Source organism: Taurulus bubalis (genome assembly GCF_910589615.1).
Source record: "Taurulus bubalis genome assembly, chromosome: 12".
Classification (NCBI taxonomy): Eukaryota; Metazoa; Chordata; class Actinopteri; order Perciformes; family Cottidae; genus Taurulus; species Taurulus bubalis.
In genome coordinates this window covers 18,547,708-18,574,092 of record NC_136600.1, presented here as the reverse complement: position 1 = coordinate 18,574,092, position 26,385 = coordinate 18,547,708, and the positions used below count along the sequence as shown (strand labels likewise).

Here is a 26,385-nt window from a genome sequence, read left to right as displayed (position 1 = left end):
GTCCAATTCCAGTTCAACCAGTTTAATCCCAGTAGGGGGCGCAGCAGCCCTGCTTGACGAGTCCAGAATATTCCCCAATTGCTCCTAAAACACCTTTATTTCCTAAATCTAATTAGTTAAAAACTTTTTTAAAAACACATTTATCTTAATCAGATGCGACTAATACAGTTAAAATGTGGCAGTTTTGAATGCATCACCATGTAGAGAAATAAAGCTGACGGACCTCCAACCTGAACCAGGCCAGCAGCTCGTGTTTATGTGGCCACTTTTTAACACAACGCAGGCTCTCAAAGAGAAGTCAGTCCAACCCAATAAGTAGAAAATGAGAAACAGAGATGAAAAAGTGAGAAAACCTGCTTCCCGGCAAACTCATTGTTCTTCTGGCTCCAGAGTGAGCTCTGAGTCTTACGACTGGGCCAAGCTCCATGTGAAATATTCTGTGTTACTGCTTACACAACTGGCGGGAGGAGAAAATTACAAGAAATGAATCACTGTGAGTGAGCGTGTCGGTCCCTGAGTGACATTCTGGAGAAGAAACAAGATTATTTCTGGAATTTCACAGGTAACCCGTCCACGAGGTAAGAGGAGTCATTTGCAGGAACTTAGCATAGATTGCATCGCGTCATTCACTGTCTGAGTGTAAGATTGCATTGTGTACTTGATGGCTGAGTAAAAATCTCCCAATCTGGGGGACAATGGGTGCGAGGTCAGCGGTGAGGACGGATGAGGAGGTCAGGTAGCCAGCAGTAGGAGGACGAGGGTGAGGAGGAGAGGAGGTGAAGCCGTCCTCAGGGAGGAGCCGCTACGTACAGTTGCTGGAAGAGAGAAGGAAACTTTATCAATGAAATAAAGTGTCTCACTTTTGGTCTAGCCGCTTTAATTTCAATTTATGAAAAACATAAGGTTACAACATATAAAGATATCATAGACAATTGTATGCCTCCTAACTTTGTGGTAACAGTTTATAGAAGGTCCTTGGTTTCTGAGGTTGGCTTAGCCGGAGAAGAGCTTTGGGATGAATTAGAACACAGAGCCTTATTGCTCTATATGACTAATTCTCTTGTGGCTGAATGGGAGCAAATCCCTGCAGCCAGGTTTCAACATCTTGTGGAAAAACTTCCCAGAAGAGAGATGGTTGTTACAGAAGCACATTAATGAAATGTGATTTCCCACTCTCACATATTTCTGTGTGTGTTTTAAAGCTTTTGGCCACGTGGAGCATTTTCCATTTGCACTACTGACTAATTAAAGTGGATTTGCATGCAACATTCTCACGACCATGTTTTGATACAGATGATGTGCCGTGTTATTGCTTTAATCAAGGAATGCATAGAAACCACATTTGAACTTAAAAATTTAGACCGACGGGCAGAGAAAAAGACTCGGACATCATGAAGATGATGGTGTTTAGGAAAAAATTGGGTTTGAAATCTTGCAGCTCACCTTGTATTTGTTTTGAACCCTCTGACGCTGTGGTAGGAGAGAGGACAGAGAGAAGATTTAGATAAAGTTGAAGCGAAGAAACAAGATGCTGATTAGTCATTTTTGTCTGCTTAACTTTCTCAACAAAGCTCCTGCTTTCTGGAACAAAGGGGAGCAAGAAACAGACAAATGACCAAGGGAAGGTATTTACCATTACTCAAAGCCTTACGCCATGAAAAATGAGTACTGACTGGCTGCGCAACCCTAAATATGTCCCCTATGCAAATTCTTCTAAAGGTCGGATAAAAAAAGCGCTTGAGAAGCATGGCAACAGGAAAAGATAGTGTTATGGAAATTAGTACGAGTAAGAGTGATCGAGATTATACAGAGGGGATACAGGAAATGAAAGGGGGGGGGGGACATGCACGGAAATTCAAAATGACAGAGCGAAACCAAGAAGTGGACAGAAGATGAAAGAGCAGGGGAGATCCGAGTGAGAAAGTATGGCAAAAAAAAAAGAAGGTTGGAAAGATTGAAACAAGGTCAGACAGAGAAAAGGGAGGGAGAGAAAGAGACGGGATCTGGGGGGGTGTTTGTGTCTGGACGTCACTTTCTCAGCAGGGGGCGGACTAAAAGGAAATAATGGAGGGAAGGATGGTTGGGATGAAGGGATAGGGAGGGGTGGGAGAGCTGGTGAAGAGAGGAGGAAAAAAATACAGGTGGTGAGAATAAAAAGCGGATATGGTTCAAACCGCTCACAAAAAAGGGAAACGGCGAGTAGCGTCAGTGAGAGAGAAAGGTCAGGGAACGGGGGATGAGGCTGCACAATTGCAGCCGTTATTAAATCGATATGGCCTTGAACCCACCTCTGACACTGCAACCTCAAACAAACACACACACACACACACACACACACACACACGAAGACAAAGTGTGTATTGATGTCTTCAGGAAAACCACCACCTATCCACATCCCATTGCGACTGGCAGTTTATGAGAGAGGAAACGGGACACTCTGAGCTCATCTGCTCTGCAGTCACACAGAGGGAGAAAGGATTTATTAATGAGGGCTTAGTGTCGAAACACTGTTTTGTTGGAATATCCGTCCCGTACCTACAGGTCTCTGTAGCAACACGTCGCTCCGACAGACACGAGACACTAAATTACTCCCAGGTCCTGTAAACTAACGACCGTCTAGGGGTTAACGAAGCATTAAATAGCATGCTGGGTCGGGGCCTCGACCGAGCCAGTGTGTGTGCATCTGTGTGTCTATGTGGATGTTTGGAGTGAGAAAAGCAAAGCAAACAGAAAAGAGAAATGGTCAGATTTTTTGGGCTTTAAAAAGCACTGGCGTAAATGCACAAAATAGAATAAAAATGTAGAATTTCTGCCATCAACCAATGTTTTAATGCTATTTAACGACCAAAGAATATTTATTAATTAGCTCTCTTTTGCGTATATATTATTTTGATAAAAAAATAAAAACATTTAAAATAAATTAACAAATTAATTTGTGATAAAAAAGAAACGCTGGTTTTATAACTTTAGCTCCTTCTTGACTTTTATTATTATTTATTTAGATGCGGCAAACGTAGCAATACAAAAATAATTATATTATGAAAATAACAAATATGTTTTAAAATCAAATTTAAAATGTACTTAAAGAAATTTACTTAGCACACACGTGTGTGTGTATGGCCGTGCGTGTGTGTGTGTGTGTAACGCCGCGCCGCACTCGTAAACTAAAATCTTAAATGCCTTGCGTTTACCCGGCTGTGTGTGATATGCATGTTTTGATCCGTCCTTAATCACATCATTTGCACAAAAAAACGAACACTGAGGACCACAGGTTTGTGTCAACGTCATGATTTCAGTCTTGTTGAGCTCCGCCACAAAATGGCGTCCATGATGGCGTGACTGCAAGAACAGTGCTGTCTCTGCACTGCAGTCAGAAACATGCAGCTTGTGTAACTGTACATGCACAGCCATGGCTAAGTGTGTGTGTGTGTGTGTGTGTGTGTGTGTGTGTGTGTGTGTGTGTGTGTGTGTGTGTGTGTGTGTGTGTGTGTGTGTGTGTGTGTGCGTGTGCATGCGTGCATGTGTGTGTGTGCATGCGTGCATGTGTGTGTGTGTGTGTGTCTCCAGCAGGCAGAACGCCCCTGCAGAGACAGACACTGTTCCACCATCCCACCTCTCCTCTTATGCCGCCATTTTACACATGCAGGAGCTAATGCTAACCAACCCTGACCGTTAGTACTTTTACTGAAAATAAAACAAAATAAGCGAAAGACGGGAAAAAAAAAATCGAACGCGAACGAAAAACGCGAAATGACGAAAGTGGTAAAAGTCAAATTTGAGTTTCGAGTTTGGGATTCGAGAGAGCTCGGCTGGGCAAGCGAAGCGCGTGTGTGCGTTCGTATTGTGTCCTTGTGTGTATTGAGTTCAGAGGGTACAAAGGTATTTGGGGGAGAGAGGAGAGGGGAGGAGGTGGAGGGGGGGGGGAGGGGGGTAAAGGAGGGCAGCGATGTAAGAAATCAAAAAAAAAAAAACTAGCAGGAAAAAAGAGAAGGAAAATGGGGAAAATGGTGAAGCCCTGCACACTGAAATGAATGCAATGGGCTGCTCACAGCGGGACAACGACAGAAAAGAGAGGAGAGAGACGGAGAGAGAACGGAATCAATTAGAGAGAGGGAGGGAAGTTGGTCTAAAATGGTTTCTCACAGTAGGACGGCGAAAAAAGAGAAAGGAAGAGAGGCAGAGCGACAAGGTGAAGAAGAGGGATAAACAACAAGAGGAGTTTTAGGGAGAAGTTGCAGCCAGAAAAAGGTAAGTATGGAGTGAGAGGCGAAGCGTGTCAGTGAGAGATGCAAAAGATGGCTGCAGGGCGGCAAAGCTTTTACATGACACCAGTCTGCTGACGATGACGATTCAGAGCATTGTTTTCTGAGGCTGAAGCACCTTTCGGCAAAGCACTTTCTCTGGCAGGACTCGTGACAGGAACACAGATCACTACGCCGAAAAACACAACCAACACATACAAACACCTACAAAACCAAATCATACTTTACACTGTTGTGAGGATCCTCTCTCTCTCTCACACACTCACACACACACACACACACACACACACACACACAAAAAGGATGTCATTAGGAGCTCCCTGCGCCACTGAATCTGTTCTGCCTGCTCTGTTGTGTTCTTGGGTTAAATTAAGGCGATAAACACACACGTTCACACACTGGAGAGGAGACCGAGGGACTGGCGAGTGGTAGCTGACCTTGGAGCAATGACAGCGTACCTGACGGACCCTTTTACTGTCATCACTCTGTCCTTCAGACCTGTGTGAGGCAGGTGTGTGTGTGTGTGTGTGTGTGTGTGTGTGTGTGTGTGTGTGTGTGTGTACTCGTTGATAATGAATTCAAACAACATGGTATCCCCACGTGGATATACCATTTAATCCCATGCTTTTTTGAAGAATACAAAAAGTTTCGGGAGACAAGGAGGTGCGTGGTTTGAAGTTTAGATACGAGATAAGATGCAACTGAAGGACAAGAGGCTGCCATCACCGAGGGCCACACACACACACACGCACAAACACAGTGCGCTTTGCTGCCATGCTACCTGTCAGATAAAAGGGGACCTGAGCAGGAAGAAACCAGAGGGTATGGAAGGTGTTACCACAGGGAACAACACAACAACAGCTGTGGTAAACCGCCACTAATGGACAGTCAAAGAGAAAGCGCAAAAGAGAGAGAGAGAGACCCTCCAACTCCCCTTCATGTCCTCTCTCATCCATCTCGTTTGCTCTTCTGTCTCCGGCCTCATGTATTCTCATCCCAACGCACTCGCCGCACAGCATGCGCACGACAGAGATGGAGCGGAGCGAGGAGAGGGGAACCGGTGAATAACTGTGTGGTAGATATGGAGATACAACAAAGACATAGAGAAGACACAGGGAAGGTGGAGGAGGAATTGGGTGGGGGCGGGGCGGAGTCAAAGGGGAGGGAGGAGGAAGTGCGAGAGACTGCCATGGATGGTGCCTAGATTAGTTTTGCTCCAGTAGCGAAAGATCATAAAAAACGAGGAAGGGAGGAGAGAGCTGAGGAGACAGAGAGAAGGGGAGGATTAGTGCCACTTCAGGAATGACAGAAGACTAGAAAGAAAGAGCGGGAGGAGTGGAAGACAACGAGAGGGAGATCCTGACATTTAGTCGGGATTAGTTTTGGTAAAGGAACAGGATGAGAAAGAGAGAAGAAAAGAAAAAAAGGAAACAGTAGATGGAAGTATGTGAATCGTTCTTGGTGGAAGTCTTTCTCATGTAAAGTAATGGGCTTTAAGGGTAAAGTCAAGTGTGTGTGCATATGTCTCCCAGCATCCAGGTGATTCTAAATAGTTTGATTATTTCTAGCTCAGATTGGCTGATCGGGGGAATACTGTCAGAAGGTCAGAAGACTACATTAGCATTTTCTCACTGAACACAACCATCTGAGGTATTTCTAATTAATGACAGCAGGATAATTAACATTTAAAAAAAGTCATCAGCCTTCACTCTGGAAATAACGCAGCAAATTACTCCCCGTCTCGCGCCGGAACAGTGATGGCATTTAAGAATTCATTCGAGACGGATGGGGCTCTTTTTATACTGGTTTTTAATATTTTTTTCCTTTACACAAAAGTGACATGAATTTAATCAAGGCGGCGTGGTTGGGAGGTATTCGTTAGAGGACATGTAGAAATTAAGTGAATGGGTCTCCCACACATGCAGACACACACACACACACACACACACACACACACACACACACACCATCTTTCCTGCGTGTTAGTTCAGCCTGGGACAGCGCAACAAACCCCCTGCAGATAGCACTGGGATGGGAACTGGGACAGACGTCTCGGACCATATGAGGGGGGGGGGTCAGAGACGCACACACACACACAAAAGGGCAAAAGGGCGCACGCAAAGGCTCATAGACCCATGCAAAAACACACAGAATGGTCATCCACGTAGAAATGCTCACACACACACACACACACACACACACACACACACACACCAACAACTGTACAGGGATTCCCACAGTGACTGGGCAACATTCCCAATCGGAATGGGCAGCTCACTGGACTGGAAGACTAACATTGCTCTCGGCGCGCTCTGGATTAGATCAACTCTGGGAATCTCACACTGGGACAGAGAGATGGAGAGTGGGAGAGGGAGGGAGACAAGGGGGAGGGCTGGAAGCAGAGAGGAAACCAATGCTTAATAAAAAAACACCTCAATCCAATTAGGTTCAAAAGCCAACGTGAAGTGGAGAGTGTGGTAAATGTAATTCTACAATGTTAAAGATATTACAAGATTCTGAAGGGTAAAGACGGATTTAGTTTCCTTGATAAAAATGGAGAATGACAGCGTTACAGTTCTTCAGAGGAATAGTAGTGGCGGTGAGGAGTAGTCTTACTATCATTCCCTGGTAGTAGAGAAGAGAGAGCCAGAGATGAGCCTCCTGGTTTACAAAGAGGGAGCATGAAAGGAAGAACAGATGAAAAGAGGAGTGTACTCACTGGACTCACAGCACACGGTGACACGCAGCTTCATACATGGCAGAGGAGGGCCTTCATCTGCGGGTAGAGCTGGAAAGAGTGAGAGACACAGGGAGAGGTTTTAATATGCTGCTTACCTATTAAACCCAACAAACGGTTAGTCACAATGCTAACGTGTCAAATGAAAAGAGAAGTTTACATATGCTGCTAAAATCTTGCCAGCAAATCTACTCTGAGAACTCTCTTGGTACTTTTGAAGAACGCTTATGACAAGAAAAGCTAAAGAGCCGCGAGGATGTTTTCCTGGTTCTACCATATCAATACAGCAATATTAAAGAATCACACCATCTTCCTGTCACAGGGACACAATCGGCACGAAATGAAATAAAAACAATAAAATACACGACTGAGAGTGCAAGCATAAAATAATGTAACTGCTCCGATATCAATACTGATCACGGCTCTCAAGGGAAAATGGGCAAACATCAGCTTTATCACCTGTCACCAGCATTACTTTTACAAAACAATTCCGTCTGGAAACTGCAGTTGAATGGCTTTACATTTGAATTATTCACAAACAGCTGCTAACTCTACAGGGACCCACCGCACAAGCTGAGTGTATGATCGCTAACAGTCTGTCCCACTTTGTATCAGCAATTTCAACTGATAAGACACAGAATGGCAGAGTCGCCGTTATAATGCCCTATGTACTGTGGCTGGGAAAGCGCAACTCATAGACAAAACCGCTTCACCATTTTGACAGCAAATGTGTCAAATTTAGACAAGAGCACTTTCACCAAACTACTACAAAATGTACGAGCAAATATATAAATATTGCAAGTCGTACACAACACAACACAACACAACACGTGAGTTACAACTCTGCACAAGTTGCACAGTTTTACCTGCAAAAGGCCGTCTGCTGAGAGTTCAAAATCTCAGTTTAACACATGCGAACGAGCAGGATTTTGTCACATCTCTATTAGTTAGGAAGCCAATCATGGGCTAGCATGCAGCTTTCTAATAGCCAGCAGGGGGCGACTCCTCTGGTTGCAAATATAAGTCTGATTGTCGATGAGAAAATGACCCGACTTCTCACTTGAATTGTTACCTCCGTTCAAGTTGTAAACATGAGTTTATGGTCTCAATTGAATTGACTCATTTTAAGTCTTCTTCAATAAAACATGATGCTCATTTAGTCAATTGTGGCCCCATTTAGAGTAAAATAGACCATAAAGCTGCGTATGCTTTAGGGTGCTGCTAGCTTGTGACGGGCATGTCGTTACCGTGCGGTCTTGGTGTTCGTCTTACAACTTTAACCCTTTCACAATGTGTTTTCTGTTCATCACAGGTAAGTGTACCCTTTTTGGCCTCACCATGCGATATTCTGCATTCGGTTGTACTTAGCTTCATCCACTCGTCTCACTTTTGGTTCCAAAAAGCAACGATGGCGACGGGCAAAATGCCAAACTCAAAGCTTCAAAATGGCAGTCCACAAACCAATGGGTGACATCACATTGACTATGCACACTTTTGGATATAGTCTGTGGTGCAAATACGGTGAGAATTAAAAGAAGGAGACATCTTCTCTCCATCCAGTACATCTGAAAGAAGTAGTAGTTTTTATATATATATATATATATATATATATATATATATAATACAGTTTCAAAGTATTCTTGTAATTCTAGTTTAAAACGTGTTCTCAGGGAAGATTACTTTTGTCAAACTTAAAAAAGTTGGTGCCTTTGACCAATTACTACTGCATTCTTCAGTTTTAGTTGTCTCCTGGGAACTATCCTCTCAAATGGTTCCATGCTCGGAGCTGCTGACCATCAGAGGATGCTGAGGTGTTTCCCGTTTGTCGGTATCCAGAAAGGGAGAACTAGCGAGCGTTGGTCAGCAGGTCAGGCAGAGACCCAGAGACAGTGGTTGACAGTGTCTGTGGGAGCCGTAGGGTTGAGCCCTGCTCAGACTGAGCCAACTAATGCCATTAGTGTTTCTAATACTATTGTACTGTTCTCCCAGGCTAATGCCATTATACTGTCTCCAGTGCCGCGGGCCCTTTCAGCACACAGGCCCCCGAGCCAGACATTTGGACCAAGTTTACGCCTTATCTTTGATGTGGACAAAACACACACAATCGCTGTGAGCCCAATGTGGCCCGACACAGGGAAGGGGGGCAGCCATTGTTGCTTTTCTCTGAACGGGCCTGGACAACCACAATAGCCCAGTGTGTGTACATATATACATGTGTGTGTGTGTGTGTGTGTGTGTGTGTGGAAGCACTCTCTCATGCACTCACAATGCTCCATTGTCCCTTAGACCGCAACAGTAATTTATGTAAAGATTCTTTCTTTCCCTTCGTCTCATCCATCCCTTTTCTCCATCGCTTTTGTTGCTCTCCCTTTTCTCTCTCTCCAATGTGGATTCCTCTCATCCGGCCCCTCTCGTCCCTTTCTCCCCCCGCCCCTTCCTGTACTGTCAGACTGTGTCCATCTTCTGCTCTTTCTCTCCCTCTGTCACTCCTCCACGCTTCTCTACCTCCGTCTGCTTCTCTGCCCCCCCCTCCCTCCACACAGTCGTCGCGTATTGATCTCCATTTCTTCCTCCTACACTTCGCCGTCTCTTTGTTGTCACCCCTCCATACCATGCATTCACTTGACTCTTCCATGCTCTGCCTTGTTTCATATCATCCTCCTCTGACACTAGTATTTGTAAAAAGTCAAAAAAAAACAGTCAACTGATTTTACAGCCACCTTTTAAAGTCTTTCTCTTCCTTTTCTCCCTCCAGTGGTTTGAGATAAGTGAGTGAGGGGAGGTGAGCACAGGGGAGTGTAATGGAGAAAGAAGATACCATCACTAAAATTGTTTAACAGCCTACGGGTTTAAGAAAACATAAAACTATTGTCATGCATCGTGAATTTATGGAAAACATTAATGCTATAAGCTGCAGTTAGCCGACGCTCAACGCCTCGTAAAACACACTCAACCTTTTAATTCTCTGGCTTCCTGGCCACCACACTTCCTCCAACACAGGTGTCTACTCAGAGGCGAATACATTGAAGCAAGGAATGTTTACATCGTTTCTCTTTTTGAGAATAGAAATAGAATGAACGGAAATGTTTCACAAGAAAGAACGTGATATCGCTCTTTGCATATTAAAAAGGCAAATCTTTAGACATGTTTTGAACCCCAGTACTGTTTGAGATATGACAGAAAATTGATCTGCAATTAGAAATCAACTACTAATTATTATCAATAAGAAATCCTGTTGAAGCAGATTATGTAAATTTACATAATTATTATCAATAAGAAATCCTGTTGAAGCAGATAATGTATGTTTAGTGTTTAACTTCTAGTTATGGTTAAACTTAAATTTTTGCTAACTAGATTTTGAGTAATGAACATTTAAAAGTGTTTACAATTTGGTCACATCTAGCAGTGATGTTGCAGATTGCAACCAACGGGAAAACTTCTCCTGTGTGAAGAAGAATTACGGTGGCCGACACAAAAACATGAAATCCTGAATGGTGGCGTCTAAAACAGGTGTTTGGTTTGTCCGTTCTGGGCTACTGTAGGAAATGGCAGCCGGCTCCATGAAGAGGACCCACTCCAGACAGACGGATAATTCTCAGGTTACAAATACTTGATTTTCAGACTATAGACTAAAGAAAACATGCTCTATAAAATTATATTCCATTTCTGGAAATAAATCCCCCAAAGGCTACACACCATTCCTCTAATGTGGAATACTTCAAATCCTAATCCAATTTTCAAGGGCTTGCTTGAAGTTATTTTTTCCGCTTCCTAGTTGAAAGGATAAGACACTTTTCTTTGCCTTATTTTTTGTCCTGTTGCACAAAACAAGAAACTTGAGGGTGTCATCCTTAGTTTTAGAAAATTGAGATGGACATTTTTCCCAATTTTTGATATTTCATAGACAATTAATGGATTCCTTCATAGTCCACAAATAATAAGTATTTTGCAGCCCTTTCTAAACTGAAATGAGTCTTGTTTAAACCAGAAACATATGTTTTGGAAGCTTTAGTATGGAGACACATCCTCTACTCACAGCTGTAGTAGTAGTGGCGCCCCGGCAGAAACTCAAATCCCAAAGAGAAGGGGGTGAATCTTTGGATCTTCTCAGAGAAGCGCGCTGGTCCAAACGCAGCATGGGGGTTGTTGCACTCCCACCTCTTGATGGCCCCTTTGGTCTCCACACAGCCCTGGAAAGAGGCCTCTCCCACCAGGTAGAGGGCCAGCGTCTCCGGCTGCCCGGGGCCCTGGGCCCCCTGGTCGGAGTAGTGTGGGCAATAAATGTCGAGGTAGTCATTCAGATTCACCTGGATGGACAGATCTCCTGCTGTTAACCTAGAAGGAAGAACGACAACGACACGTAACGATTATAGAGTACAGAGTAATACATGACTGAGGGGGAAAGAGAGGCGGTGACTCAACACCGAGAGAGAGAAAGAAGACAGATGACAGGTATCCCATAATTCCTTTGTGCCTGAAGGAACGTGGATAGTTACAGCAGATGGATAGTCCATCAATATTACACAGTGATAAAGCAAAGTTGTACAGGTCTTAAAAACAATGTTTTACACTTCCATATATCTCAATGGAACGAGTGCATTTGACTTCCAGACCAGCAAGGGAGCGGTGTTGAGCGAGAAAAACAATCCCTCATATGCTAATTGAGACCACTGAGGGGAGTTCAGTGTAAAATAGACTTCACTCTCCCACCACACAGCACAAATATACACAGGCGTGTGCAAACTTATGCGGACGTGCATGTGCATGTGCAACCACGTCGTCAGTCAAGGCTGATTGGCTTTAGGAGGAACAACAACTCTGGACAAGACAGCATCATTAGGACAGAAGAGCTGCATAATGTATGCTCCTCCAGACTGTCAGCTTCAGAATAAAGAGTTACCCGTGGACGAGCTAATATTGGGAAGAGAAGATGTGAGAAGGATTGAGGGAAATCGATGTAGGATAAAGTAAGAGAAGTGAATTCAACAGGAAGAAATCATAAGACTCCGTATGAAATCATAACAGCATGAAGAGACAAAGCAGCAGACAATAAATGAGGAGAGAAATGTGTGACAAATGGAGGGAAGAAATGTGAGTGATGAAGTGACATGAGACCCAGAGGAAGACCGATGGAGAGACTGATGACAAGAGAGCTGTTGAGACCGGTTAGGGCAGAGGGACGCAACGCACACAATATGAAAGCACAAATAAGAGGAAAATTGGATGAACAGGTGAAAAAAAAGGAGTGGCATAGAGAGAAAAGAAAGTAAAGTGTTTTAATTAGCGACCCCAGAGAGTCCGAGTGCAGACACACAGAGAGGAGAACAACGAAGTAGAAGAAAGAGAGGAGACGGCCTTTAATTGGGCTCCTCTTCGCATGGAGTGCAGGAGAAAAGAATGAGGGGCAGAATTTGGCTTGGGCAGAAGGTTCAGGTCCATCAGTGGGAGTCTTTTTAGAGGGGTGACAGAGCGGAGAAGAGAGGAAGGGAGTGCTGGGAGTCAGTGAAGGAGAACATGGGAGGGGGGAAAAAAGAACGCAGAATGGGGAGGAGAGGAAGGCGGTGGACGGCACGGTAGTCTTAAGCTAAGTAGGCGGACAGAGAAGAGACCCAAAGAACAAATGAGAAGAGGAACGAATGCGGAGAGGAGGAGGAGACAGAGCTGACGAAACAGTACAATGAAACAGATAAGACATGACAGGAAGCAGGAGACTGAGATGGTCCAGCTAGCCAGCGGAGGGTGTAAAAGATGTATGGAGCAGTGAGAGGAGAAATGACAAGAGACCAGAGAGAAGGGAGGCGTTATGGCACGGCTAAAAATGTAATAGACATCCAAGTTCTTTGGTTAACTTAGAAGCTGAATGTGGGAGCCATGGTGCATATTTCTGAGTGAGATAATAGAGCAGACAAGTGTGTGTGTGTGTGTGTGTGTGTGTGTGTGTGTGTGTGTGTGTGTGTGTGTGTGTGTGTGTGTGTGTGTATCGTGGGGATGCAGGTGAGACCCTGGAGGCAGGTCTCACCAAAAGCTGCTTTCTGCTCAATAGCTAGAGCACAGAATTGGCGATCTATCAACGCGACAGGACACCATCGATCTGGATCCCTCGCTCAGGACACACACACACACACACACACACACACACACACACACACACACACACACTTCGCTGATCAATATCCCCTCTGAATGTGTGTGTGTGTGTGTGTGTGTGGCCACGTCCCGATAGCTCTATTATCCGTGTGTGCTAATTACAGCCGAACAAAAGGAACTTGATTGTCTGGTTAAGGGAACACAAAAGCAGATAAGCCAGCATAAACACACGCGCGCACGCACACGCACACACAAGCCCGTTTACTCTTGGTACTACCTGTGGTGCTTTCTGAGGCTTCACCGAGGCAGAGAAATGTTTACTTAGGCACTAGCTGCGGAAGTGCGTGAGTGTGTGTGCGTGCGTGTGGGCAATGTGTATGTAATTGTAGACGTGTGCTGTGTCAACATGCTGCACCCCTGTTAAACATGTCATTCAGCTCAAACTTCATCTGCACCGCTCAGGTCCCCCCCCCCCAAACCTTGGCCAGCGCCATATGCACTCCAGCAATTAAAGAGACGGTGTGCTCTACTGATGTCAAACTGTCAGCCCTCTTTCTATCCCATCCTCCTTCCTCCCGGTTCCCTTTCTCTCTCTTGCCCCGGTCGGCTTGGGTATACGCCCTAATTACACCCAGCATCCTCCCCTCCTGCCAGCCACCGTGCAGCAGAGTGGTGACAGCACTGGGGCATCATGGGAGCACCAAAGGGCTGTGGGTGCAGTGCTGGAGCAGCCTATCAGCGAGAGAATCCTCTGGAAGCGGGGGAGAGGATTGGTTTGGTCCAGTGCTGGAGCAAAGGGGAGAGGGCAAAGGCACTGATTGGCACACACACACACACTCCCACACGAGTGTATGTGTGCACATGTGGGCGTGAATGTGCGCGCACACACACACACACACACGAAAGTACTTCAGCAGAATAAAACATGCTCCATTCCTCACGCCAGAGGGGGATCGGTGACACCCTTCTGAGGACTGGTGCAAGCTCTTGGTTGATAAAGAAAACTCTCAGCGAGAAGCCGAATCAAACACAACACGCTGGGCGCTTCAATGGAGAACTTGAAAAAGGCGAACATTTAACCCTTTTATAAATTGCATGAACTCACATTTAAAATTAAAAAATTGAACATAACGGTCCTCCCAAAGTGTGTCGATGTTAAGCTGTGTGTGTGTGTGTGTGTGTGTGTGTGTGTGTGTGTGTGTGTGTGTGTGTGTGTGTGTGAAATGAAATGCAGAGGGTTGACTGTGGCAGAGACCTTTGATCCTTTAATATGAGAGAATAATTAAAGGAGCAACAATCCCACAACACGGCTTCAGGAATACAGAGCAGACACTCCACCACGCAGAGCAGCTGCGTACTATGCATACTGAATACACTTGGGCACTTAACGCATGTACTGCACATAAACATGCTGGGTACTAATATTCCACTACAATGAAAATGCTAATGACATGCTTACACTGTACTATGCATTTCAAATTAATGTGTACTGTAGGTACTGTAATTTTAATAATCACTTTCATGCCTGTGATGGAAGGATAACACGCCCACAGTACATAAGTCTGTTGGTTCCATGTGGCGGCGACGGGAGGCCGAAAGGCTTGGTGGAGCCTCAGTTCTTCCGTGGTCAATCCCAGCAGGGTGATCGCTAACTCTGCTCACTCTGCTGACTGGGCACATCCCGCTGTGGTCACTGTGCCTTGGCGGCATAGCATGACACCGCTTCAGCCTACAAGGTGGGGGCAGTTACACTCCAGCTGAAGTGAGAGGAGGACTTTGTGAAATGGTATTTTGGTTTATTTCCGATTTGGGTTGGATTTATGAGGTGATGCCAGATGAGTAGCTGTCAGGCGAGTCATTAATCTCAATGAATAAAATGACAACTTTGACATCCTGGTGGCCTTAGTATTCTGGGTGCCACGGTTGTGTTTTGTTAATCCAACTCGTAATAGGAACAGTCACACAAGCATTTTTAACAGCCAAGATTCAGATTATATGACACGTCTATTCATTTAAAAAAGGTAATTGCTGCGATCAGTGGATTTGCTTGCCGAGACAAAGTAAATCAGCACAGAGCTGTCACATTGAGTTTCATTCTGGGGACCTTTGAGACAAAGCTTTGCGCTGCTGACCAACTTTAACCTGGATTCATAGAGAATGCTGCAGGAATGAGTCCTAAAGCACAAAAATGTGTCCGCATGTATGCGCTTCCAGTTGCTTTGTCTCAAAGTATATGTTTTTTTTTCCCCCCATGGATTTTTTGTTAGATGCCAGAAATGAGGTCTGTGGTTACCACAAACTGAAGAGAGCCTAACTAACTTAGCCTAACTTTAGATTTTTACTTCTGCCGATTGCTTTCAGGCTTCAAAAAAAGTATTCATGTGTGAACATTTTATTGCAAAACAAAACATGTTAGTATCATAAACTTTTCTGCAAAAATTATTGATGATTAATGATTGAAAAAAGATGATAACTAAATCACAAAGAATTACAGGCAAATATATCTCAACACAAGTAGAACAATGTACACACCTAAACGCCAATACATGTGGATGAATAAAGCCAGACTTTGGAAGACTTTCAAGGGGAAAACATTGCTGTATTGTCGGGGAGTAATTGATGGAAAGTATGAAAAATGTATGACAAAAAGAGCCCAAAGACGGCGCAGGAGGAAAGCGGTAACAAGGCCGAACTAAAGAGAGCATTCTCTCTTGATTTCTCCAAAGCCTCAGTGACCTCCTTCTCCACAGGCTATCCCATCTTCAGAGGAAGAAAGAAAAGGAGCCATACACCTGTAGTGCTTCACCTACGATTCAGACAACGAGAGAGAGAGAGCTCATCTACGTGCTACTGCACCATTTCCAAGAGTTTTTTGTTTCCGATTTCCTCTCCTTGCTCGATCTTTCTGTGTGGATGTAAAACAGAGCAGAATCAGGACCCCCCCCCACCCTCTGAGCTGTGGCCCCCCCTCCACGCCCAAACAAGGCCATGCTGTGTCCAGAGCCTAAACACCAATGTTGTGTCTAACCTGGTGCTTACTTCCCTCAATGCGCACAAACAAGGACTTCACCCCCCACCTCTGACCATCTGGGCCCCCCCACCACATCATCCCGCCTGCCTAGCTGGCAGAAAAATCCCCCCTCCAACCTCAACACTCTGCCGACCCCACGTCACTGTGGCCAAAGACGGTGATCAACCGCTCCTCACCGAGAGGAAAGAGGGACTTAAGAGGAACAAGCTGTTGCTCTGATCCACTCTTTCCTGTTTTGTATGCCTATATGAGTGTGTGAGTGTGTGTGTGTACATGTGTTTCCTTCAAGGTCAGCAGGAAGGATATTCCCCTGCTACACCCGACCTTTCGCTTTAGTTTCTATGACTCCTAATCTCCAAATGTGGACGGTATGTGAACTTCCCTCGTGCTTTTTTTTTTTTCCAGTTCTGAGCACACACACATTGTAATAACATGCATTAAGATCTGACTGGCTTATTAACTCTGCTTAACACGTCCCTGGGGAAGCCCTGTGCTGTTAGACAGAGATAATGCCTCTGCTCTCATACGGGTAGAAGGATAAAAGCATAAGTACACACACACACACACATTGCAAAGCATCATATATCAATATGAATTTGGTGCATAAGCCTAGATGAAGTGATTGGTTGCACCTTCCTTGCCCTGCAGGCTCCATTAAATGACCAGGAGGCACCGGGCATTCAAACTGTGTGGGTCAGCAGGCCGCCTCGTGTCCCCACAAAGACGCACACCTGCTGCTTCCGGCCCACAGGGATTCTCAGCCTCAGGTAAAAACAGACCCTATTTTCTGCCTGTTATGGCATAGGCCCTCCCTTGTGTGTGTGTGCGTATGTGTGTCCATTTTGTGGGACTCAGCAGCACAACAGGATGTATAGCCACGGCCGTCAAAGCTGAGGAAAATTGCACGATTTGGGCCCACAGGACCCATCAGTATGGAAACCAATCCATCGGAACCATTTTGATACGGCTGCAGGTCGACAGGGACCATCACCCCCCTTTGTGGCGGAGCCCTGTCGTGCATAGGCACCGCTCTCCATGTGTGGTCGAGTTTGATCCTAAAATAAGCTTTCCAGCGACTTTTCTGGGGAGGTATGAAATTACTGTCCACAATATAAATGGACAAGAGTGCAGTCTCGCAGTCTACGGCTCGATTTTCTTTTTCGCCGTTTGACCAAAAACACTGGAAACGTTGCCTCACAGCTTGCGGCAGCTGGAAGCGTTCCGACTCGACTCTCACCTGCTCAGCGTGGAGGCGGCCAGGAGTGTGAAGGGGGGGACAAAAAGGGCACAAGAAGAAGAGTTTCAGCTCTCACTCAGAAGAGTGGCGGGGAAGGCACACAGCAAAAGAAATGAGCACGGGTGAGATCGGAGCGCACGTACGGCGAGGGGTGTGCGAGGGGGTAAATAAGGTCAGACGTGCCGTTGCCAGGACAACGACCAATCCGGAGCTGGGATTGGTGCCAAACCAATGCCCCGCCCATCCATCCTTCGCTCCATCCGTCTTTTTTCCTGCATCCCTCGGTCGGGCGGCCTAAACCTCAGAGTAATGAGTGCTCTCCATGTTTCTGCAGTCTAAATGGAGCTGCAGTGTAAATACAGGGCCGATCTGTACAGGTGCCAGGCTCGGGTACAGAAACCTGAATATAGCTACAGCACCTCGCCGCTCAGACACTGACAGCGATGATGGGTGGACACAAAAAGCCGGGATTCAAACTCTTTATGAAATCTATCAAAGTGCATTGCTACAAAGTGGCAGCTGGGCTGATCCACTGTGTCAACATCATTTATCTCGTATTTATGTGCCAACTTTGCTGTTTGGGCCCTTCAGCGTCGCAGATACCGTCACAGCAGATGAGTCTCGCTAAATAAAAAAGCTGTTGTCAAATTAATGCTAACTTTGAAGTAAATATCACAAAAGGTCGGTCCCATTGGGTTCATGCCAACGGGGCGGCTGAGGAGGAACCAGACAATCTTTTTTTCTATTGATTCTGAAAAAATATTTGGCAACCGGTTTTAGACTGTAGATGTCAATCATATATTGTATCTAGGGGTTTAAAGCTGTAGATTTTTTCTTTGTTTGACATCATTATAGATTACAAATATTTGAGATTTCAGCTGATAAAATGTTCAGTTAATGATATTATAAAAATGTATAAGATGTCATTTTGAGCTCTGGGAAATGTCATAAACCAAACAATTATTCAGATTAATCGCAAAATAAAAACAATAACTAGTTGCAACCTTAAATTGGCTCTGGTCCTTGGTTCGGTGCAGCTCGTCTGTCTTTGTCTGTTCTGTGAATTTTGAGTTTGTGTTTCCCTGTCGAACTACACACTTTTTTTTCTCTTGTTGGGCAAATATGATTTGACCCCTTTGCAGCGGTCAGTTGCTTTAAAAACGCATATTAAAGTGTGACTAGCAGACTTCTTTTATACACAACAATCATGATACATCAGTAAAGTGCAGTCGACACATAATACACCACATAAACCGTTTTTAATGCAACCCTTGATTTCTTAAAAAAAAAGTTATTTTCTGTTCTTATCTCATGTCTACAACCTCATCTAATATAATAACTATACTAAACTACACTTATGTCTTTCAGCAAGGCCCACCTGTGTAAGTGGGTTAAAGAAGACATGCGAGCAACACCCCTTAAAACACAAACACAAACACACACACACACACACACACACACACACACACACACACACACACACATACACACACACTCTTCACTACAGTAAAAAGGTTGCTCGCAAAGCAAATACGCTCAGCCAATAAATCACACTTGGCTTTGAGAATCTATCATTTACTAAGTGGGTCACACGTCTGATGCCGTAGACACTCTTTCCTTTCCAGTCTTGCACTCTGTGTTTGTCTCTCTCAATGATGTGAAGGTCAGTGTTGGATAAGCAACAAACTATTCATCCCAGGTGTGCATTTTCTCTCGCTTTCCCTGTCTGATTGTTTGCTGGTTGTTAGTGGAGGAATGGCCAATTGGAGGGCTGAAGCTGCCCTTCAGTCAGTCTCACACACACACACACACACAAAGCTTCCCTAATACAGCCAACAGGCCTGAATTATTTAAACAGAGGGAAGGAGAGGAAAGGAGAAGATGGAGAGAAAGCGATTGAAGAGGCACAAGAGTATAGGAGGAGTAAATATGGCCGCGTCCTGTCCCTCTGACTCCTGGTGAACTTATTTCAAAACTTCTATACTTGGTTTTCCTCCCATCTGCTTTCTTTCACCTCATCTTCAGCAGGTCTCATTTCCTCCCCCTGTCAGCATGCCTACACCTTCACGTCCTCTCTTCCCTCCATTGCTTCTTCCACCACCATTTCACCCATGTCGCCCTCCCTCCTTCCTTCCTCCGTCTTTTTCTCTGTTTATCTAAGCACTTTCACGGTCACTGCTTTGGAATCCCAGGAGCCTAAACCGGCCCCCTCTCCATCCCTCGCAGCCGATCCATGCTTCTCTCTCCATCTTTCTCCGTCACAACGGTTAAGATTCATATCGCTCAATGCATCGGGGGAATGGAAGGTCCCCCTTACTCCCCCTCAAGGCAGCCAGCTTTGTCCTGTTCTAGTCACGCACAGCCACACACCCGCCCGCCTGCCCCCTGCCCTCACACACATGAACACATATTCACACCAGGGCACTGAAGTCTAGTACCAATCAGCTAGAAAAAATGACAAGAAATAAAACTATTGAGAAACAATATCCATCCACTTGGCTTTAAGGCTACTGAATGAGTGTTATTTATAAACTCAATACAGCATATTTAGCTCCAGTACATTAGCCCACCCATTGCTTTGCAGTGTGTGAAATTAAATTCATCCTTTCAATATTTGGGGTGTTATAACTGGATGCCATTCTCTGCCCTTGTATTTCTTAGAAAGGCCAGTTAAATTCCACAACACTGATGAAGGGTTGAGACACAATAAGAGGAAAGGACGGGGGCTGGATTTAGGAGCACAGGGGAAGGAAGTGGTGAGGGTCAAGGGGAGAAGTGCAGACAGCGCTCGGCCATAGTGTTAACAACAGCCTCAACTGGAGTGGGATTAACTGATTAATTTGGGATTAAAAATGACTGGTCTCTTCTTTAAGTAATGAACCGCAATGACCCGAAATTACAAGATTGACACGCAGTAGTGTACAGTGCAGGAGAGTGGGGGTGAGTGTGTTTTTATCATACTAAAAACACACAGGCCACTGTCAATACACTGCAAAGAAAGCATATACCACAGAAAAAAACACTTGTTTATAGTCATATACATTCAAACTATTTTCCGTTGTGAAAGAAAATCCATCAGGGAACCTCCTTAAATGAATAAAAGTAGTGAGTAAGGGATTTTCTGACTTTCATGACGAGGCATTTGTCACCGGGTGTATTTTGGGAGAACATGCAGATTAATTCCACAATCATAAACACGCAGTTTCTGCTCCAGTGTTTTGAGAAGCGTGCTGCGTACAAGAACCCCATTTGCAGCTGAATAGGAGAGCAATGAGATTCATGAGTTCTCCTGCTACAAGGCCACGGCTATGGAGATTTGGGACAGGCCTATTTCCCCTCTTTCATTCAGCACAACATTACCACCACTAGTCTGGATGCGCTCAGACTGTGAATTACAGCCATCTGATCATTTCTGATGAATAGAACAAAACATACTTTTGGACAGGGACAGATAGCAATTCATCAAAAAATGTAAAAAAAAAAAAAAATGTAAAAAATAAACTAACAAAATGTAATACATTTAGCCCCTAAGAAAGGAAGGCTTGTCGTTTGTACAGTACCTACTTTGCATACTAACATGTCAGCAGCCTGTCAGTGTAGTAAATAGTACGAGCTATCTTAGCGTCCCACAAAAGCAATAGCATATGCACCATGCTGCAGGTTGATCAAAGAACTCATTCTGGAAAAAAAGAAAGTCCACATTCCTTGAACTTATAAATAAAAGATTTGATTGGAACAAAATGTTGAGGGAAAAAAAAAAAAAAGGAGGAGGAAGGGCAGAAAAAAAAGAACAAGGAAGCAGAGAGAAGAAAAAAAATAGCAGTCAGAGTATCAAGAGGCAGGGATCAAGCTGCGCATTACTGCACACCCGAAGATCATGTGGTACTGGTTATTGCTACAAAAATAACACATCCCAATATGCTGGCACGCACACACACGCACCCATATCTCATCAACTTAATAAAAGCCTCAAAAGACCTGGGTGCAGGCATGTTTAAATAAGCATATGATACCACATTCCATTCATATTTTGTCCTTTTCTTACTCAGGTAAAGAGACTCTACTGTAATTTCACAATATGCATACAATACACAATATGCGAAGTCAGCGCACACACACACAAACACACAGGTCTAAATGGGGTGTGATTCCTACTCGGGCTTTCCCCAGAGTCCGAGCAGCCGTGTGTGAGTAGGCAGGGCAATGGTGCTATTGGTAGTAAATGTGTCTCTCTGTACCACACCTGTACACGAGCCTGCGTCACAGAGTGCGTTTGTGTGAGCCCCTGTGTGTGTGTTATGGCAAGAGGTGAGGAGAGAGAGAGTGTGTGTGTGTGTGTGTGTGTGTGTGTGTGTGTGTGTGTGTGTGTGTGTGACGGCAAGAGGGAAAGAGTGTGTGTGGGGCGGGGGCTCCTCACGCCTGCTTGTGACAGTGATAGTAATTCCTGCTGACATCCTTTCTTCCCCCTCTCCCTCTCTCCCTCTCACCTCATCCCTCCATCCCTGGGGGCCTTCCCGAGCTGTTTTGGGAGTTGAAATCTGTTGACTCTTTCCCTACCATCCTCTCCTTAACGCATTCTCCATCCCTCGCTCCCTCCACTGCAGGTCTAATGTTTTTACAATCTCTTGGGGCCAACGAGAAAAAGGAAGCAGAGAGGTACTGTGTATATTCATATGTGGGGTGTGTGTGTGCGCGTGCGTGCGTTTGTGTATGGGATGTGTGTGTATGGGATGCGTGTGTATGGGATGCGTGTGCCAGCCCAAAAAGAAACAGAAGAGGAACGCGTGTGTTTCACATCACTGGGGGCTGGAAAGTAGTCTGTGGTGCCGTTCTACTGGGAGGCAATGGCAAAATAATATTAGTTTTTGTTCCACCATGGAAAAGTCTCGCATCAAAATATCTTCATGTGTGTCATGTCATTCATCTCCTCCGGAAATCACAAAGCACGGGATGAAAGGATTTTTTTTTTAGGAACCGACAATATCGCTGACAAAAAGTCTTACTTGAAGCTCTTTTTATGAGAAGGTAATTCTGATAAGCATAATCATAAAAAGGTATTATTCACAAAACGTATATACCCCCCTAAATACACACATACTCACGTTCACAGCTCGTCGAGTATTTTTTTATCTAAGTGTCTCTTTGTTATGTCGAGATGAAGTGTAGTTGAGCTGTGCTTTCGCGCAGGTTTATTAGTCCATAAAGTTTGTTCTGGTGTAAAGACAGCCGCTCATGTCTCCCCTCTGTTGCTTCTGGATGCTCACCGTCTCAGTTAGGACCCACTGGACTGCGGCGAGCCCGTGACAAGGCAACCTATGTGCTCCTCACATGGCAGGAGGTAAACACCAGCAGCTTCCAGAAGCAAGAGGAGGATTATTGTCATGTATTTTCTGCTTTTTCCCCCCCCATCAAAGGATGTTTACATTTCCGCCAGTCCAGCACGGAATTGTATGATTTTATTAAAAGAGAAAAAAAAATACTTTGTAATCCTTCATTATGCCTTTTCCATGGCAGAATGCCAACTGACATTATTATAATTTATAGATATTCTAGCTTGAACAAAAAAAAATAGAAAATTAAAGCTACTTCGTCTTTCATTGGAACAATTTAGGTTCCTTGAGTCGTCAGTTAAACCCAGTGACATACTGCATCATTTAAGGCTTACAGATATGCATCTTAAACACAATCCCAAAAAAACAAAACAAAATCCACTCACACGGACACCCAAGAACTGTTTCTCCAAATCTGTGGAGTGTAAAATGAAAATCAGATTTTTAAAGATTCATGACAATTTTCCTTAAAATTTTAGAACACTGATGTTCTTTCCTTCCCGTCTGCTAACGACGTACGCATAAATATTCTTCATACGTATAAACTGTGTTTCTTCACAGGTTTCATCAGGTTTGTTGAGGAACATAGATATTCACATCTAAAAACATGGAATAGGTACAAGTTCTCTGAAATAAAGGAAAACTGCAGCAACTATTGCACATACAGGCTGTAAAAAGCTTTCGGAGTGACTTAAGCAGCTTTGAAGACTTGGGGTGTGATGGCAAACATGTCTCATGTCCTCCTGGCAGCAAGGAGCTTGTATGGTACAATAATCCAGGTCTCTGCTACAGCCTTTTGCTCTGCTTGGGTCAATACTAATTCAATTTCTGTCTCTGGGAATTCCCAGGTTGCCTCTTGGCAGAATTTCTGAGCTGAGTGGAAGAGCATTGTGTGAGGTTATATGTACTTGAGAAAGTGTGTGTCTGCCTGTCTGTGCGTGCGTGTATGTGAATTTTTTTAAATGCATGTATTGGCTAAACAACCAGCAGCCGGTGTTATTTTGGTCAAGCTTAAGTCGATAGCGCTTCCCACATTTTGAGTTTACATATTCTCACGCTACAATTTAATTGCCGTTTTGTATGTTAAAAAAAAAAAAAAAAAAAAAAAAAAAGAAAAGGTTGGCCCGACACCTACAACAATGGCAGCTCATTGTGTGCCATGAATCAATGAATGTGCTCCCGCTCACCAACAACCCTTAACCGCCATAACCACCCTCTTCACACACATACGGCACAGCAGCCATTTTGTGCCAAAGCCAGGCTGTGCTGCGCCAACCGAGCAGCAGACAACACTGAGCCTCATTTCATTCCACAGCTGTTCCACGCCACCTGGACACAGTCGTACAATCCAACTTATTACAGCTTAATGCGACCTAATATTGATGTATGTGTGTACACAGAGAAACGGGGCAGCGTAGGCAGAGAAATTGGGAAAGCGACGGGTCCAAATGCAGTCTGGTGATAATGCGAGAAGCCGGCGATAATATCTGGGTGTTAAATTGGTATCGATTGACTAAATATCCTGGACCAGGAGGAGAGCGCCGCCGTCCTTTCATGCTTGTAGACCATGTCTGCTCCAAGCTGCACTGTGACTATCTGATCCATTTTAATACAGACATCCTCACCGAGGCCTCGGCCGAAACCTCATTTGCAACACAGTGTGCTTGAATCTTCCCGGGCGTGTGTGCATCTCGGCTTTCAATTCAGTTGAAAAGATTATTTTTGCTGTGAAACTTTTATGTTGGTTTCACTCTTGGGTATAATATAACACTAAACAGTAAGCTGGAAGACGACTGATTTCACACAGATATACACACACAGATAGCAGTCACCTATATCTGTAAAGTAGCACCTGTAATACTTTACAAAATGAGGCCTTGTGACACTTTGGCGCAAACAACATGGTTGCACAATACTCTATCTGCATGCCTCACCTTTGAAAAATCCTGGCATCCAAAGGCAATAACACGCCTTTTCCCCTCGAACATTTCAGTCACACCTAAAATCAACTAACGAGTGGAAACAAAACAATGACCTATTTAGACGAGAGGCCGGCACAGCGGTTGGTAAATGTTCCCACAGACGCACACCGCTGGCCGGAATTCAGAGGTTTTCCAGTCAAAGCCACTTTCACTACTTGCTGTGAGCGGAAGAGAAATCTCAAAAACTTGTATAAAACATGAATCATGTGTGTTTTAATAGGGTTGGGCATCCGGGTGCATTTCTGGGTTTTGTTTTTCCAGAACTGAAATTCAACACTCAACACCTCTTCTCGAGGAAGCAAAACGCTCTCTTTTACACAAACCAGCAGGTCAGTGTGTGACGTCAAACACACACACACACGTTTTCCGACAGAGATGAAGAAGCTTGTGTGTACACATCCACAGTTTACCTCCAGATAATACACTCAATACCACAAACAAATCCCATATACAGGAGACAGATATGGTACACAATCTCTGGATCTACACAAACCACCGCGCAGCAGCGAGTGCGACAATAGGCATTGACACAGAAGGAGGGAGACACTGATACAGTTAGATGACAGATGAGGAGAGAGAGAGACAGAGAGAGAGAGAGATTGCTTTGTTAGCAGAACAGGGAATAAAGTGGTAATTACCTCACTGTGGGTTTGTTGATTATAGTTCAGCCAGGTTCTCCATGTTAATCATTTACCAGGGGAAGACAGAGATTAGTACAGAGACAGACACAGTGAGGAGAGATAGCAGGTAGTATGAGAAATGCCTTCATTTGCCTTCATTTGCCTTCATTTGCGCGCACACACACACGCACACACACACACACACACACACGAAGAAATAATAAAAAACAGTCTGGAAGTGCAAATATCTCCTCTGACAAGACACAATTACAAACACAGTCTGCTTTCACTTTACTGTACACTGCATGTGTGTGTCTGCTCGCCCACAGATCAGAGAGTGTGTGCGTGTGTGTGTGTGTGTGTGTGTATGTGTATGTGTATGTGTGTGTGTAAGGTATGGCATGCAGAATGTGATTTACTTTGGTATTTAAACTAGATCATTCATGAGTGCACACAAAGGGAAATGATGCATAAACAGAGCAGAGATTACACGGAAGACTTATGAGGGCTGCTTTCAATAAAGATACAGAAAACCAATACAAATCTTCATCTCCTCACGCACCGTTTAAACACGCTTCACTGGCTTGGAGCTCGCCCTGAGCCCCTCTTTTGTCAGAAGAGGGGAGAGAGACACAGAGTTCAGAGGGCTCTGGTGTCGTTGCAAATCCTCTACGGTCTGTGTCCAAACTTGTGAGTTCCAATGTGAGCAAGAGACACGGAAACAGGTAAGAGCTATTGTTTCTAACATTCCTATTGTTCAGTATCTCTTTTTGAAAAAAGATCTCTAATTGACACCCAGTGCCACTATGCAAAGAAAAGAAAAGAAAAAGAAAACAACAGTTTGGAGCTATGATCCAGAGGAACTGTTGGAACAAGTTTGCCTCCTGCCATGTCGGATAAGAGGGAAAGCAATAGCAAAAGGTGCAAGTCAAGACTAAAAGTTCAGGTTCGGGTGACTTTTATTCTTCTTACAGATGTATAAAGAACCCTTATATGGATGGCAAAAGCTTGTTTCAAGCAATCTCGTGCAAAAAAAGAAAAAGGGAATCCAATGCTTAAAGTGTTGGTGCTCTGTGTAAACTAGCTGACAGATCCTGAG

The 26,385-nt window shown here is 44.5% G+C and overlaps 1 protein-coding gene across 1 annotated transcript in view; it reads right to left on the bottom strand.

Annotated features, from left to right (window-relative positions):
• Nucleotides 1-732: 732 nt before the first annotated feature.
• efna4 (ephrin A4) overlaps nucleotides 733-26,385 on the bottom strand; it is a gene marked incomplete at its 3' end in the record, with an annotated part of 28,833 nt that continues 3,180 nt past the window's right edge. Inside the window, exons 2-5 of the mRNA XM_079227295.1 lie at nucleotides 11,036-11,334; nucleotides 6,982-7,050; nucleotides 1,444-1,470; nucleotides 733-815 (exon numbers count right to left, since the gene is read on the bottom strand). Of these exons, the coding sequence (XP_079083421.1) occupies nucleotides 733-815; nucleotides 1,444-1,470; nucleotides 6,982-7,050; nucleotides 11,036-11,334 (478 nt within the window). The remainder of the gene's footprint in view (nucleotides 816-1,443; nucleotides 1,471-6,981; nucleotides 7,051-11,035; nucleotides 11,335-26,385) is intronic.